Source organism: Chiloscyllium plagiosum, chromosome 33 (assembly GCF_004010195.1).
Source record: "Chiloscyllium plagiosum isolate BGI_BamShark_2017 chromosome 33, ASM401019v2, whole genome shotgun sequence".
NCBI classification, from domain to species: Eukaryota; Metazoa; Chordata; class Chondrichthyes; order Orectolobiformes; family Hemiscylliidae; genus Chiloscyllium; species Chiloscyllium plagiosum.
In genome coordinates this window covers 31,486,107-31,504,067 of record NC_057742.1, presented here as the reverse complement: position 1 = coordinate 31,504,067, position 17,961 = coordinate 31,486,107, and the positions used below count along the sequence as shown (strand labels likewise).

The 17,961-nt window shown below is 39.7% G+C and overlaps 1 protein-coding gene across 6 annotated transcripts in view; it reads left to right on the top strand.

Moving 5' to 3' along the window:
- LOC122539986 (progranulin-like) overlaps positions 1 to 17,961 on the top strand; it is a 106,459-nt gene that overhangs the window by 34,301 nt on the left and 54,197 nt on the right. For all 6 annotated transcript variants that reach the window (XM_043675243.1, XM_043675241.1, XM_043675239.1 and 3 more), the window contains exons 3-5: positions 11,085 to 11,234; positions 11,539 to 11,769; positions 14,218 to 14,299. In XM_043675243.1, coding sequence (XP_043531178.1) covers positions 11,085 to 11,234; positions 11,539 to 11,769; positions 14,218 to 14,299 — 463 coding nt within the window. The remainder of the gene's footprint in view (positions 1 to 11,084; positions 11,235 to 11,538; positions 11,770 to 14,217; positions 14,300 to 17,961) is intronic.

Sequence of the window (17,961 nt, the reverse complement as noted above, 5' to 3'; positions counted from 1 at the left end):
ATTGATTAAGATCCCTTTGTATTATCAACTATGCCACTCCTGTGAAGTAATACTCATTTTAAATTTTTAATAACCACAACTCCTTCAATTGTTAGGAATTTGCCTCTTCCCTTACTCTTTAATCTCCCCTAAAGTCTTGGTACTGTGGTATCTTGTTTGTATTTTGCCATTTTTTCTGATAAAAATTTCAGTATTGGCTGTCTGTTGAGATTCCCTCATCTTGAATTATCTGATTCTCCCAAAGAAATTAGACATCAACTAGTTTTTAACTGCAGCTTTTTGCCTTCGCATTCCATATTTCCTTCAAAAATAGATAAATAATCTATTTGGTCACTAAAGGGAATGGAGCAGTCAACACCCATGTAAAATATGTTCTTCTAATCATCATCTCCAGGCGGCTTTTTATTTGGTTATCAGTAACAGATGGTAAATCTCTGAGTTTGGGGAATTTGGCGGAAGTCGCTCTACATCCTGCAAATTGAAGAAAGGCCTATTTGTTTTTAAACCTACCATTTTGTAGATTTTTAGAAATAGTGAAACTTGACTTCAATGAAACAACCCTATTCTGCTAGAAGTAAAACATACATAATTGAATAATTGCTATAAACATGTTGGCTCAGTTTGATTGTGTGGAGGACAATCTTTTGATAGCTTTTGAGTGTAGGAAAAGGACAGACCCATTTGGGTTTAATATAACTTACCTATGCTGCAACTGATTTAGTGATCAAGCTTGTGTACAATAGCAAATGGCGTCTTTTATTGACCGAAGAAAACCTGGATTTGATCTTCAGCTTTGAGAATCAAGAATGTTATTAACAATATAGTTAATAATGTGCAGTCTCAGAGGCACTGTTTCTGGAAAACCACCTCACTCCCTGCCACTGCTAACTGAGCAGAATTTTATTTGTAAAGCTTTACTTAAGTATTGGGGAGGCGATGGTCTCATGTTAATCCAGGGACCCATAATAATGTTCTGGGGACCTGGTTCAAATCCTCCCATGACAAATGGCACAATTTGATTTCAATAAAAATCTGGGACTAAGAATCTAATGATGACCATGTATCCACTGTTAATTGTCGTGAAAACCCCATTTGGTTCATTAATGTGCTTTAGGGAGGGAAACCACCATCTTTTCTTGGTGGGGCCTATGTGTAACTCCAAATACTCATCAATGTGTTTGACTCTTAACTGCCCTCTGGGCAAATTAGGGATAGTCAACAAAATAGAAATCATTGAAGCTTAGAATGACTCTTGAAACAAAAATGTTGTCATTGAGTGAAGAACTTCTTGGGTAAAGTTAACAACAAAGAAACTGCAGTTACCGATGCTTTCCTCCTATTGTTAATGATTCACTGCTGAAGAAAGTAGAATAATCATAACATGTTTAGGCATTAAAAAGGAATGAATCTCAGAGTATGACCTGGCATTGACTTCAGCACTGGAGTCAACAATGTCAAATGCAGCCCTTTTAATCTTGCAAAATCCTCCTTAGCAATATCTGGTGATTAGAGCCAGTATTGGGGCAGCTGTCTCACAGACTAGTCAACCACAGCCTGATATAGTCATATGCATGGAATTACACCTTGCTGACCAACATCCTGGAAATGACTTGTTCCCCTGGCAGGGTAGTATTATTGACCGTCTTCCTCCTAATTTATTTTCAATCAACACTGTAGTGATGGAAAGTGTCATCAAATAGCACTTGCTTAGCAATAACCTGTTCACCGATGCTCAGTTTTGTATTCTGCCAGGGCCATTCTGCACCTCACTTAATTACAACCTTGTTTCAGCCTTTGACAAAGAAGCTGAATTCCAGAGGGAGGTAGGAGTGACTGCAGTTGACATCAAGGCCACGTTGGACAGATTATGGTATTAAGGAGCTCTAGCATTGAGGGGTAAAGCTCTCCATTGGTTGGAGTCATACTTAGTACAAAGGAGCAGCCGGGGATGGACAATAAATGCTGGCACAACCAGTGATGCCCACATCCCCTGAATGAATATTAAGGTCAGTAAGGTGAAAAATTCCATAAGCAACTCCCTTCACATGGTGTTCCTTCAGGGCAACCAGAGAGCTCAATTTGAGAAAATATGATGTTTGTTTCATTTGTGCATGGGTGTGGAAATAGTTAGGAAAGACAACATTTGTTGTCAATGCTTAATTGCTTTTGAGAAGGTGATGGCAAGGCCCTGCCTTGAAAGAACTGTGGTCTTTGTGGTGCAGAAGACTCAGTGTTATTAAGGAGAATATTCTAGATATTTAACCCTGTTTCAAAGAACCTTAGTTTTCTCCTGCAATGTGCCTGAGAGATAGGAATGTTTATGAATTTGACTCCTACTTGTGCACTGTCTGAGTAAAACTAAGAACAGTAACTTTTGTTCTGCTTGTACTATTAACTCATGGTACAATAATATGCCGAGGAGATTGAGTAGCTTGAAAATTGACTCATTTAGGTAACTAGGAGAAAGTGAGGACTGCAGATGCTGGAGGTCAGAGCTGAAAAATGTGTTGCTGGAAAAGCGCAGCAGGTCAGGCAGCATCCAAGGAGTAGGAGAATCGACGTTTCGGGCATAAGCCCTTCCTGAAGCATTTCCTGATGAAGGGCTTATGCCTGAAACATCGATTCTCCTTCTTGGATGCTGCCTGACATGCTGCGCTTTTCCAGCAACACATTTTTCAGCTCATTTAGGTAACTGTTTGAGAATGCTAGAGAAAATGGAAATTTAATGTACAGGGAGCAAATAATTCTTATATTATCTGTTAGGCTTCATATTGATATGTTGTTATGATTTGGGCAGCTCCTGTAACACATTCACAATAATGAGGGGCTTTCCAGAAAATAGCTGTAACTCTTCAGAGCTGAAGTGTGCAGCCTTTGTTCAAATGAAAAGATATAGTATTATTACATGTCATATACGAGTGACCATGTCTTGTCTACTATCATTTGGTCAGCCAGCAAACTCAAGTTAAGACTGTAGGTCAAACGTATCCCCCCTGCATATGGGAAATAAATAGATGAAAGTTTAAAAATAAGGAAGAAAAATAATTAATGAAGTATTAAGCTCAGTTATTCACCGTATGAGGTATATGGACTGAACAAAATGGGTATTAAAAGTGAAAATCAGACTGTGAAACTTTTCTATGAAGTGATTTATTTAAAGTGCTCCTTGTTTCCAATAGATTTTACTCAACTTAATTATCTTCCTCCACACAATTATTTTAATTATCACTTTTGCACCACAAATATGAAACAAATATACCTTAATTGATATAATTGTACTATCAGATTGTGACAGAAAATATTTTCCAATAATAAAATTGGCTTTACTTGACCTGACTAGTTTAATTAAATTTGCAATTTTTACTACTTCGAGTTTGCTAATTTAAGTATTGAGTGTCACTCAAAATCAAGATCAAATCTCCATTTCCACTCTGTTTTCATTGTCACTGTCTGCACTTTGTGTTGAAGTTTATTCTTTCTTGAGCACAATAAAGAATTTGTTGACAATGCTACTTAGTTACATTTTCTGATGTGTTTCAAGGTGTGTTTCATTTATATTGCTTGCCAGTAACTACATAATATTCTGCACCATTTGATGCTGAGGCAGTCCATGTTCAAATGTACCAAGATTGGAACTGTATTTAGGCTTGGGGGTGACAAGCCCTATATGAACCATAAAAATACCAGACAATAACCAGCTCCAGTAAAAGATAATCTAATTACTGCCCTCTGACATTCATTGGTGTTACCATCACTGAATCTCCCACTATCAACGTTCTGAAGGGGGGGGGGGTTACCATTGACCAACATTCAGTTGGAGTTGCCACAAGAGCAGCACATAGCTCACCACCTTTCCAAAGTCTGTCCACCATCTGCAAGGCACAATTCAGGAGTGTGATGGAATACTCACCACTTGTCTGGATGGGTGCAAATCCAACAACAATCAAGAAGCTCAACACCACCCGGGACAAAGCAGCCTGCTTAATTGGCACTGCATCCACTCCACCATCAAAACTCAGCAGCAGCATTGTTTAATACCTAGAAGAAGCACTGCAGAACTGCACCAACAATCCTTCCAAATCCAAGGCTAGATCCACCTAGACACACAAGGGCAAGCAGATACATGGGAACCTGACTACCTGCAAGTTCCCTTCCAAGCCATTTACCATTTTGACTTGGAAATACATCGCAATTCCCTTCACTGGCGGGTCAAAATCCTGGAATTTCCTCCTAAGAGCATTGCGGGCAACCTCTACAGCATGTTGATTGCAGTGATTCAAGAAGGCAGCTCATCTTTTCAAGGACAACTTGGGATAGGCAATAAATACTGGCTGGCCTAGGAAAATGCATGTCCCACAAGTTAATTAAAAATAAAAATTATATTTTGGGTCTGACTCAACAACGATGAAGTCCATGAAAAGCCACCTTAAAGAGTAATAGTCTGTTACTTGCAAGATTGGTTCTTGCATTCTGTTACTTTGTCATCCTCACACATTCTTGCTTTAACACTTCAATCCATTCTCTGATTTCTGCCATTTTATCAGCTCTTTGCCTTTTTTGTCTAAACACTTCACCTTCCCTGGTTCTGGATGCTGCTGGTCACTTCCTTACCAAGTAATAACGGGTTATGTCTCATGACGTACAAAATCATCATTGTCATAGAGTACCTTAGGGCTGCTCTCGCATTAGTGAGAGAGAGAGTGAGTCTGTTGATTGTAGTTAAACCAAAGGATTACGACATCTCAGGTGAGTGGCGAGGTTAAAAAAGGGAAGTATTGTGGTAACCTCAGTCAGTGTAAGAATTGAACCCATGCTGTTGGCATCACTTGGAGTCCAAGCCAGCTGTCTGGCCTCACCGAGCTAGAACACAAATTCATCGAATCAGAGAATCCTTACAGTGTGGAAACAGGCCATTAGGTCCAACAAGTCCATATTGACTCTCCGAAGAGTACTTCACCCAGACCTATTCCCCTACCCTGTTGCTCTACGTTTACTCCTGACTAATGTACCTAACCTACGCATCCCTGACCACAATGGCAACTTAGCATGGCCAATTCATTTAATTTGCACACGTTTGGATTGTGGGAGGAAACCGGAGCATCAGGAGGAAACCCATGCAGACATGGGGACAATGTGCAGACTCCACACAGACGGTTGGCTGATGCTGGAATCGAACCCGGATCCCTGGCACTGTGAAGCAGTAGTGCTAACCACTGAGCCACCATGCCACAAATTGTATGAAACAATTGAGATTTGGAGGATAAAACCAAATGAACTATGTTGATAATTCATGGATACAGGGATAAATCTCTTGCATTCTTTCTGGAAAGATTTGGTAAAGGTTAGTTACAGCACATCTACGTTTCAGGATCAGTAGGGACACTGAATCCCTGTTAGGAAGCCTACACATGCTGTCTCTAGGGAGGCTAGATATCAACTCAGTATGACTTGCCTCCTTTGCTTCAAGATAAGATCCCACCAGATTTGCTTGAAATTTGCCAAGAGCTTGTCAGCAAACGAACAAGTCTTTTTAGCGTCATAGAGCTATATAGAATGGAAACAGACCCTTTCCTCCAACTCGTCCATGCTGACCAGATATCCTATATGCCAGCATTTGGACCATGCCCCTGTAAACCTTTCCTATTCATATATCCATTCAAATGTATTTTAAATGTTGTAATCGTACCAGCCTTCACTTCGAGTAACTCATTCCATACAAGCACTACCCTCTGCTTGAAAAGACTGCCCCTCAGGTCCCTTTTAAATCTTTCCCCTCTCACCTTAAATCTATGCCCTCTAGTTTTGAACTGCTTTGCATTGGGGACAAGACCTTGGCTTTTCACCCTATCAATGTCCCTCACAATTTTATTAACTCTATAAGGTCAGTCCTCAGCCTCTGACACTCCAAGGAAAATTAGTCCCAGCCTATTTAGCCTGAAAAACAATACACCACCACTACCATTTGTGTCCTATCTTTGAGCCAGTTTTGTATCAAAATGGCTAGTTCTCCCTAAATTCTATGTGATCTAACCTTGCTAACCAGTCTACCATGCAGAACCTTCTTGTACGTCTTACAGAAGCCCACCACTCTGCCTTCATCAATCCTCTTTATTACTTCTTCAAAAAACTTGAGGTAGGGTGAGATGTGATTTCCCATGGATAATTCATGTCCACTGTACCATAATCAGTCCTTGCCTTTCCAAATACTTGTAAATCCTGTCCCTCAGCATCACCTCCAACAACCTGCCCCCACTGATGTCAGGCTCACTGGTCTTTCGTTGCCTGGTTTTTCCTTATCATGTTTCTTAAATAGTGGCGCCATGTTAGCTAACCTCCAGTCTTCCGGAACCTCACGTGTAGGTATTGATGATACAAATATGTCAGCAAGGGGCTGAGCAATCACTTCCCTAGCTTCCCACAAAGTTCTAGGGTACACCTGATCAGTTCCTAGGGATTTATGCATTTTAAGACAGTACCACCTGTGTAATATGGACATTTTTCAAGATGTCGCTATTTATTTCCCCAAGTTCTGTATCTTCCATGTCCTTTTCCATGGTAAACACTGATGCACGATACTCGTTTTGTATCTTCCCCCACCCCCCTCCAATCTCCTACGGTTTCATGTATAGACGGCCTTGCTGATCTTTAAGGAGCCCTATGCTCTCCCTGGTAAGGCTTTTGTCCTTAATCCCTTTGGATTCTCCTTAACCCTATTTGCCAAAGCTATTTTGTGTTCCCATTTTGCCCTCCTAATATACTGTTCTAGGGATTCAGTTGATTCATTCATTTCCTTGACCAAAATCTCAATTTCTCTAGTCATCCAACATTTCCTAAACCTATCAGCCTTTCCTTTCATCCTAACAGGAGCCTATTGTCTTTGGACTCCCATTATCTCATTTTTGATTTCTTCCCTTTCTTTCCAGCCGTCCCTTTACCTGTGAATATCTACCTAATACTGTCAAAATATCTACCTAATACTGCCTTTCTTGTGTTTCGAACATTAACTATTAGAACCAGTCTATTCGTTTTTGTCACTGTTTTGAAACTAATGGAATTATGATTACTGGCCATGAAGTGCACCCCTACTGACACCTCAGTCACCTGCCCTGCCTTATTTCCCAAGAGTAGGTCAGTTTTGCACCTTCTCTAGTAGGTACAGCCACCTATTGAATCAAACAATTTTCTTGTACAAACTTAATAAATTTCTCTCCATCGAAGCCCGAAACATGGCAATCTCAGTTTGAGGTTTGGAAAATTAAATCCGCTACCATTACCACCCTATTATTCTTGCAGATATTTGAGATCTCTTTACAAATTTGCTTCTCAATTTACCTCTGACTATTTGAGGTCTATAGTACAATCCCAAAAAGGTGACCATGCCTTTCTTATTTCTCAGTTCAACCCAAATAACATCCCTGGACATACTCCCAGGAATGTCCTCCCTCAGTACAACTGTAATGTTATCCCTATTCAAAAACACCACTCCCTCTCCTCTCTCCTTTCTATAGCAACTGTACTCTAGAACGTTAAGGTGCCAGCCCTGTGCATCAGTGAACCACGTTTCTGTAATCGCTATGATATCCCAATGCCATGTTCCCAATCATGCCTGAGTTTATCTGCCTTAACTGTTAGGCCTCTTGCATTTAAGTTCTACCTCATTCTCTGCTTTGTTGCTGCCTGCCTTGACTGTTCGATTTGCTCCTTCTCCCAACTGCACAAGTCTCAGACTGATCTTTTTTTCTCACTACCTCCTTTTGAATGAGTATTTAATATTGATAGATGTAGATATCATGAAACTAGCTGCATAGTCCTTAACTTACTACTTGTTTAAAATTAAGTATTGAATATTTAGAACCTCATTCCGATAGTTTCTGAAGTTTAACCTGTGATACCAGTGTGTTGGACCTCTCTCAGTTCCTTCCACCTTTAAAATAAGAAGTGAAATTCTCTGAAAGAAAGCCCCTATATTTGAAAATTTCCAAATCAGATTTTATCACGTAGTCTAAATGAAGTATTAGCAGATATAAAGCTGCCTTGCATTTCCTGAATCTCAAGTCTGCAAGATCTAATAAACCTGAAACAGCGCCTATCTGAGACAAGCCTGATATCTCAAATATTAAAAGTAGTGCTTCACATTTTGCTTGGCAAAGGTAATGGTGAGGCTAACTTTTGTGTGCAATTTATTTAATCTGCAATCCTTTAGCCTCTGGAACAGATGTTTGCCACACCAGACATTTTTTCCGGGTCATGGGAAGTTGTATGTAAGTCAGCACTGGAGTTTGGAAACATTACTTTTCTTATTCTCCAATTCTGAAGATGCTGACTTGCAGGATCCATCTGCACCTCTGAACCTATAATGGTGGCCACTATTTGACTGTTTAGATATAGGGTTAGCACACTTGTAGAGCACAGGTTGACCACTTTGCTTTTCTCTCTTTTTGAGTGACTTGCAGTGTGGTTTGTCAATGTATTTTAATCTGTTTTTGAGTTTCACACATAGTGAAAACAGGAAATGTTGTGGTTGCTTGATCAGAGTACTGGTTAAAATAGATACAATCTGTACATTGAATGCTGTGGCTGCCCTCTATCCATGATACTGTCTGCTTCATGGATTCTCCACAGTGTCGGCAGCTGCCACTCTGGCTCCAAAACCCAGGCTTCCCGGATGCATGCACCCTGCCCCAGCACTGGCAATGTTCCCAGCTTCTCTCACAGAACAGGAAGGACACACCCTGACTTTGAACCCTCCTGTTATGTTGTACTACTTGAATTTAAACTTTTTGGAAAATGCTTACTATCAAATGGTATCAATTACACTGGGGCCCTTATTCCCTGATCCTTGTTACTATAAAATATAGTTACGGAGTCATACAGCATGGAAACAGACCCTTTGGTCCGACCAGCCTATGCCGAACATAATCTTAAAGTAGTCCCAAGTGCCTGCTCTTGGCCCATATCCCTCCAAGCCATTTATATTCATGTACTTCTCCAAATGTCTTTTAAACCTTGTAATTGTACATCCATGACTTCCCGAGGAAGTTCCTACCACATACAAACCACTGTCTGTGTAAGAAAACAAAAATTGCCCCTCACTTGTTTTTTTTAAATCTCACTCTCCTCTAACCTTAAAAATAGTCCTTACAAGTTATAAAACATAGGGGGACAAAAAGAGCTAAAACAAAACCTGTTCCTCTCTATACAAAATTTTGACTGAGCTCCACATTTCCAGAAATATGCAGTTACTCTGGCTGTATCTCATTTAGGATGTGTTCTCTTTCAACTGCTTGTGCGAACCTTACATTCTAAACGTAATTGCCACCTGTTCTCTGGCACTGAAAATTTAACAAGTTTGAAACCACATTCCTTCATCACTTCACAGCTGAAGTGAACAGCATTTCATTGTTAAATCTGGTTAAGGAATTAGGTTTGCTTTTCCTGAATGCTTATGTCTCAGATGTTCTGCAGAGGGCCCCACCTTTTTTCTTCAATCATTTCCAGTATTCTGCCAGGAAATCCCATGAATATGAAATGGGCAAAGGGCATTCTAAATAATGGTGGCTGCCATTCATCGAGAGATGCAGGAATGTTTGGGCTGAAGTTTTGTTCCTTCTGCAGTGTGCAAACTTACTTGGATCAGCATTCAATAAAGTGGTAATTCCTGATTCAGTTAATTCTCATAAAGAGATAATATTATCATCAGTGAATTAACTAGGTATAGGAACTGGAGAAGGCCATGCAACCTCTTTAACCTCTTCCAGTAATTAATTAGATTGTAACTGATCTGTGTTATAACTAAACTTAACCGAATCCTGTTGTACATGATATGTTATCTAATATAAACTTATTAATCTAATTTTAGAAATATTCTAATTAAATTAATCTCAGCAGCATTTGTACTTCTACACTCCTTCCTGTTTTTAGTAAGTTCCTAGTTCTGATTGTAAGCCTGGTTTGTTGGTAGAAAGAAATTTGAAAACAATATAAACTCTTGAGGGTTGACAGTATAAAGCTATTAAACGGTATTTCTCTGCTTGAATTTCATCTGAAGAAGAGAGTGCCGAATAGGTTTACTAGAATGGTTACAAGGATGGGCGAGTTCAGTTAAGAAGACGTGTCTCGAGTAGTTAAAGCTCTAACCTCCTAATACTCTTACTTCCTCACACAGACACTCAAAATAACATGGGTTTTCTGGGTGGAAGAAAAAAATTGGGAACCTCAGTTCATTACTGCCTGGCCACTAGAAGACGATTCTTTTGAGTTGCCAGTCTTCAGTCTCTTTTCTCTCGATTCCTTCACCACATTGCAGGAGGCAAAGGATGATTGGTACACTAACTGCAAAGTCTTTTAGTTACCGGTTAAAGGCAATAGCTTACAGCAACTGTTGGAGTAAAATATCTAGTGTGCAGAAAGGGAGGGGCATAATCTGCCTTTCCAGAGGCTTTTTACTGTACCTTTCATGCCCACAAGGTGTTTTGCTACCAGGGAACCGTTCAGAATCATCATTAAACTGATGACCTTTGGCATCCATAACTTGTCACAGTATCACAAACTAATTAGCTGCTTGTTGCTTGCTAAATCTTACAATTTCCTGACTGCTTCAACAGAATAACAGTATAAATGTTCCACAGTTTCAGCTACATATTTTAAAAGTGTAGCGATTCCTTCCACAATCCACTGTTTTTAAACAGTCCTTCTCCCACGTCAGTCCATAATCAATAATAAAGTAAGATCTTTACGTGCCTTAATCTTTAAAAGATGAAAAGCTGTTTTAAAAAATGCATATCATCACAATGTGTGTGACTTTTTAAAAAATTACAGAATGCAACTCTTGCATCCATTCATCAATTGTTGGCTGTATTGAAAACAAGTGTTTATCTTTTAGTCTTTGTACTTTGGGCTTTTTTTTGGCTTGTATATTGGTGTGTGCCACTCTGAATAAGATCCTGAACACAGTTGCCATATTGTAAGTTCATACAGCTCTAGTGTGGTGTAAATCTTTTTAAATGCAAACCATAACTCATCAGTATAGTGCCGAAGAGAGATTAAGGAGAATCATTCTGTTTCACGTATTTATTTGATTTTAGTGGAAAGAAGCAAAAGCCACCCCACTTGTTCAGGCGGGAACACCGAATGCAGTGACTGAAAATATCTGTCTGGATAATACTGAATGTCCCCCTGAATACACTTGTATGCCCACGTCAAAAGGCTTTTATGGTTGCTGCCCATTCACTAAGGTAAAATAGAATAGTTAATTTTTAGCAGTAGCTTTCTCGTGACCTTTAATTGTATGTTTGCATTTAATAATCAAACTTTTAAACTTTATGCCATACAACTTAAACATTATTTAACTTTGTGAGAACAGAAATTCAATTAAAATGTTAAAATCAAATAAACCTGTTCACATCATTGGTGACTTCTTTCTCCAAGGTCTATGGATTTCCAGTTTTTCATTAATTTAATATAAATTATGCATTTTCTATGTTCATTTCTTTTTATTGCTGAATATTATGAAAATATATCTTTATTCCCTGGTATCAGGCAACTATTTGCAAGGATTGGGAGCATTGTTGCCCAAAGGGATATGAATGTGACCTGATTGAAGCCAAATGCAAAAGGACTGGAGCAAGGGAAGACAAGTTGCCATTGATTTCTGCAGTAGACAACTTGCGAACTGATGATAGTGAGCTCTGTGGCAATATGACCTGTTCTGGGGGATACACCTGTTGCAGGTTGAAGAACTTTGGTTGGGGTTGCTGTCCTATGAAAGATGTGAGTCCTGAGTCCTCTTATCATTTTATGGACTGTCTTTGTAAACTAGTTAAGTGCTGATAAAACTTGTTAGTACTGCCAAATGGATGGAATATTAATGCAGAATGATGTGATCATCTTATTATTCTCTTCTGGGTAATTCTTATGCAGTAGCTCCAGTAGATGACCTTAGCATTTAGTTTTATGGTAGTTAAGTCTCTTCCCTATATCTAAATGTGCAGCAGTGCAAACCAGAGATGGACCTATTCAGGAGAGTACTTTTGTAACTTCACATTGTAGCTGAGCCTTTCACAAGTGTAGATTAGATTACTTACAGTGTGGAAACAGGCCTTTCGGCCCAACAAGTCCACACCGACCTGCTGAAGCGTAACCCACCCAGACCCATTCACCTACATTTACCCCTTCATCTAACACTACTGGCAATTTAGCATGGCCAATTCACCTAGCCTTTCTTATTCTCAAATGAATTCTGCTGCAGGGCTAGAATTTAATTCAACCAAACCAGCTTTTCTGTGAGAGGACAAAATAGAGTAGGTTAGATTAGATTCCCTACAGTGTGGAAACAGGCCCTTCGGCCCAACATGTCCATACCGACCCTCTGAAGAGCAACCCACCCAGACCCATTTTCCTCTGACGAATGCACCCAACACTATGGGCAATTTAGCACAGCCAATTCACCTGACCTGCACATCTTTGGACTGTGGGAGGAAACCGAAACACCTGGAAGAAACCCACGCAGACATGGGGAGAATGTGCAAACTCCACGCAGACAGTTGCCCGAGGCTGGAAACGAACTGGGACCCTGGTGCTGTGAGGCAGCAGTGCTAACCACTGTGCCGCCGTGCCAGTACAATCAATTTTTTTCCCAAAATTGGGTGATCAGTTTGACCTAAAGTGTCATTTCTGCAGAAAAATAGTCAAAAAGAATGTCATCTTAATATACTCTCGGGTGCAAATTCCATTTAGCTATAGGAAATGTAACACTCTTGATTATTATTGGCAGGTGATATGCTTCTGTGTGTTATCCTACTCCGATCTCCATCCAACTCAAAACAAAAATATAGTGGCTGCCCTGAAGTTCAGAAAAAACTCAACTGCAGTTTGTGACCTGTGCCTAAATGAAACTGCTTGCAAATGTGAGCATGATAGACCAAGAAGGAGGTTGATTTGCCCATTTTATAAAGGCATTGTGATAGTCCTTTGACTCCTAGGTAGCTTCTTGCTGTTACAACCATACCCAGACCTCATCTGTTGCTGTAAAAGAGCAGCAGGAAATCCAGCTAGCTATCTAAAACAAAAATTCTTCACTGATATTACAGCTGCTTTCATTTCAAAGACACGATTTAAATTCTGACAGTAGGATTTACTTTGTGATCACCTTTGTAAAACATCAGAAATTGACCAACCATCCCCCTAACTGGAGAACTGGACTCGGTTCATTTAATGTTTAGCATCACAGCAAATCATTGATTATCGATTTTAGACATACTGCTACCTAATGCGTGGCTTAAGTCCAGAAATAATAGTTGCGCACTTTTTGTTTGGATTGATGGAACTGTGGGTTCAGGATCATTTCAAAGAGTAAACACTTAAATTTTAGTAAATCAAAAGTATAAACCAAAATGTTTAAAATGATGTCAATTTTAAAGACAAATCAGGAATAATCAAATTTAAAGCTTTTGTTTTAATCATTTATTTGGTTATCATTGCCTGAGCCACAATTTGTTGCCTATCCCTAATTGGTCTTTGAACTGCCTGACAGGCCATTTCAGAAGGCAATTAAGAGTCCACCACATTACAGTGGATCTGGAGTCACATACATACCAAATAAGTGTGGCTGATTTATTTTTGCTAATTTTTTGTTTTCATGACTTTTACTCCATTAGATTAGCTTATTTCTAATTCCAAAATTGTATTGAATTCAGATTTCACCATTTCCCAAGATGGAACTCAGATGCATGTCCCCAGAACATTAGCCCGCTCCTTGGATGCTGCCTGACCTGCGCTTTTCCAGCAACACATTTTCAGCTCTGATCTCCAGCATCTGCAGTCCTTACTTTCTCCCACATTAGTCTGGTACTCTGGATTACAAGTCCAGTTGCATTACAGTCTCACCACAACCACCTCTCCACGACTTGCGATTCATGCAGTTGTTTAGTTTCTGAATGATAGAATACTGACGAAGCAGAGTTCTAAATAATTGTTAGTTCAGTCCTCACAAATTGGGAACCACATGCGTGAAAATTTGTAGGAGCTCTTAGAATAGCCCAAAATAATATTTGCTTCATGCCCATAACATGACGTGCTAGCTTTGAATTCTGGTATCTTCTGTCCATCTTATCTAATAGTTTTGGGCAAATTAAGCAAATTTATTTCAAATAATCAAGTCTTTTTGAAATATGGTATGCCTGCTGAAAATGTTGTCATAAAGTATCATTCTGTTTGCAGGCAGTATGCTGTGATGACCACTACTGCTGTCCAAAAGATTTCAAATGTGATAAAGCAAAAAAAACCTGCATCAAACCTGTTGGTAAGCTGTTGCATAGTTTATGGAAATGTTAATTTTTGCAGTTTCTTAACTTTAAATTCACTGTGAATATTGCATTATAATTCTGGTTTGTTAGCATACTTCTCTCTGTCTGAGATGGTAGGAATGCAGCCTCAGATCTTTGTTGAATTTGAATGAGATCATCTGCACTTTTTAAGGCTGGTCAAACTGTTTTTGGAAAGACATAGTCTACCACAAGTGCCACACATGAAAATGGCCTTTGTCAATGTTGTAGAATGATCTTTGCTGTCTCCTTATTTGTATGCCTGGCATCTGCTTTGGTGTTTCTGGAGCCATTCATCGTCTGGTGGTGAACTCGGGCTACTGCTGTTTTTCGCACTTGTGATTGATGTGAAGGCATTCATGTCTCTTGGGAGTGTCCTGTGTCAGAGCTTTAGGCACTCTACTGGTCTCTAGCAATAGGCTACCTTGCTGTGGAGATGCAGCCACTTTCCAACCTGTGCACTTGTCCAAGCTAGTGAAGCCTCATTTGCTTGATTCGCACTAGCAAACTTGGCATATTGGACCTACTAAGGACTGATTTGTTGATGCGTTAGACTTTTTTTTTCTTTTAATGCCAAAATTATGACCTAAATTCTTGAACTTTTCATCTTGTTAGGTGAGAGTTACCCAGGCTTCTCTGCCACTTAGCAAGTTTTTTTGAGGATCCAAACCTTATATAAAGGCATGTCAGTCCAGCTGGAGTATAGAGTCATAGCGATGCACAGCATGGAAACAGATCCTTCGGTCGAACTTGTCCATGCTGACCGGATATCCAAACCCAATCTAGTCCCACTTGCCAGCACCCGGCCCATATCCATCCAAATCCTTCCTATTCATATAGTTCTGTACCTCTAGTATTTGGCGCAGATGATCTAAGCTTCTTGAGTACATATGATTCACAAATTATCAATTTGATGAACTCATTTCTGCTGAGGGAGAGAGATGAGTCCAGGTATTAAAACTACTAATTTTGAAATTAAAAGTAACTGAAAATGAAAAGAAGCAACAAAGAGGCATAGGAGACAGTGAAATGAGCAAGGAAATCTGCAGCTGGGATTCAATTGCTAATAAATGAGGTGATCCAATCTTTTTTCAGTAAAGCAGTATTTATACTTGTACAGGTGAAAAGTTACACAATATGGAAGACTTGATGAATTTCTGCTTTTAAAATAAAATCAAATATAATGCTGGGTTTTATTGCAAGCTGTAAAATTTAAAATTGAGATATAATTGATCTTAAAAAAAAAGTTTGCAATACCATAATTGAAAAATTTTGTACACTTCAGGCATGACTATGGGTGGCAGTATTGGGACAGTATTGTAGTTGCAACATGAAATTAATAGAACTTTACCTGTAGGAGGGAGCTTCAGCAGGAGGAAGCATTTAGAAAGTTAGGACTCTTTTAAGAGATTGAAAGATGATTTGATAGGGTACTTAAAACTACAAAGTTATAAGACAGACTAAGTTTGGTGCATAGCACCTATACAGGCAGTGAGTACTGCTGATTAATTGAATAATGAAATGACTTCCATTTTTTTCAAGGCAGTTTAGTTTCCCTAAGTTGGGGACAGTGGCATTGAGGCATTCAACATCTGAAGAGTTTCGTACTTGGCTTCTGGTTTATGAAGAACCAGGCTTTAATTTTAGCATTAGATGACAGGTGAAGATGCAAAATGATCAAATTCCTAATGTTCTATTTGTATCCTGTCATGCAGTCAGTTTTTGTTATACACTTGTAGGAAATGGGCATTACTGGCTGGTGAGCATTTATTGTCTGTCCCTAGTCAACATTGAAAGGTGATGGAGTTACTGTCTTGAACCACTGTAGTCCATATGCTGTTGATAGACCCACAATGCTGTTTGGGGAATTCAAGGATTTTGAAGAAATTGTGTAATTGAACAATCAGCAATGCTTTGCTGAGTCAGGATAGTAAGTGACCTGAAGGGGAACTTGCAGCTGGTGGTGATCCCATGTTTCTGCAGCCCTTGTCCTTCTAGATGGAAGTGGTCAAGGGTTTGGAAAATGCTGCTTAAGAAGCACTTTTTAATGCTTTCAACCAGTGATATAATGAGTTTCCTCTTGTTGTAAAAACCTCTTCTTGAGTAGTTTCAAATGCCGTTGAATTTGGAGCCTATAAACAATGTCTGGGCTTGGGTTGACAAGTGGCAAGTAACATTTGCTTCACACAAATGCCAAGCATTAACCATCCTCAACAAGACGGAAACTAGTCTGAAGAGATGGCTTGACAGGTAGGATTGCAGATTCCTGGGGCATTAGGATTGGTTTGGGGGAGATGGGATCAATACAAACTGGGCAAGTTACACTTGGGGAAAGACCAGAACTGATGTCCTCGAGGGGGTATTTGCTAGAGTGGCTGGGAGGCTTTAAACTCAAATGGCAGAAGGATGAGAAACTACGCAAGGAGTCAGAGAAGAGGAATCAAGGACAAAACACAAAGAGGAATAAGAAAAATGTTTTGCAGAGAAACTAAGGGCCAGGACCAAATATGGCGACAGTGAAAAATACTGAAAATGGAGAAGTAATGTTAAAAAGACACACCTTAAGGCTTTGTGTCCTAATGCACAGAGCATCCTCAATAGTGAATGGATTAATTGTGTAAATAGATGAAAACAGGAATGATATAGTTAGGGTTGCAGGTGACCAAGGATGGGAACTTGAATATCCAAGAGTTTTCAGTATTTTGGAAAGACAGATAAAAAGGATTTGCCTTCCTAGTTAAAGAGAACATTTGTGGAAGCTGTATGGTCAGGAGTGTGAAACATCAAGGGACAAAAGACATTATGGGTGTTTTGTATAGACCCCCAAACTGTTGGGAATGGTAGAGGGGCCATTCGTCTCATCGGGTCTGCGCAGGCACTCAGAGGAGCAACCGACTCAGACCCCTATCTTATCCCCATAACTCCACAGTAACCATGGTTAATACACCTGACCTATATGTCTTTAGACTGTGGGAGGAAGCCCGTGTGGTCGTGGGGAGAGCATGTGGGCTCCACGCAGTTTCTAGGGGCTAGAGTCGGGCCCAGGCTCTGGCACTGTGGGATAGCAGTGCTGACCACCGTGACACCATGTCGCACTAATGGCGTTAAACAGGAAATTTAGGGATACATGCAATGAACGAACATCTGTAATTATGGGTGACTTTGATTTGCACGTAGATTGGACAAATCAAATTAGTAACATTACCTTACAGGAAGAGTTCCAGGGGATGGCTTTCTGAATCAATATGTTGAGGAACCAACTACAACACAGGCCACCCTAGACTAGCTATCATGCAAAGAGAAAGGAATATTTGATAATCTAATAATGTGAGGCCCCTTGGGATGAGCAACCATAAGTAATAGAACTTTTCATTGAGGTGAAGAGTGATATAGTTAATACTGAGACTAGGATCCTGCATTTAAGCATGACAAGCTGCAGGACTCCAATGAGCACTGAGGACAGAGTTGCAGTGAGTGTTAAAGAGTGTCGAGATGAAATGTAGCGAAGGATAGGTAAACTGTGCGGTCTGGTGGTTAAAGAGTGACTAGGGTGGGAGAATAATTTGTATATTCCAAGTAAATAGATCTACTTGGAATATTGTATCCAGGTCTGGTCGCCTCATTCTAGGAAGGATGTAGA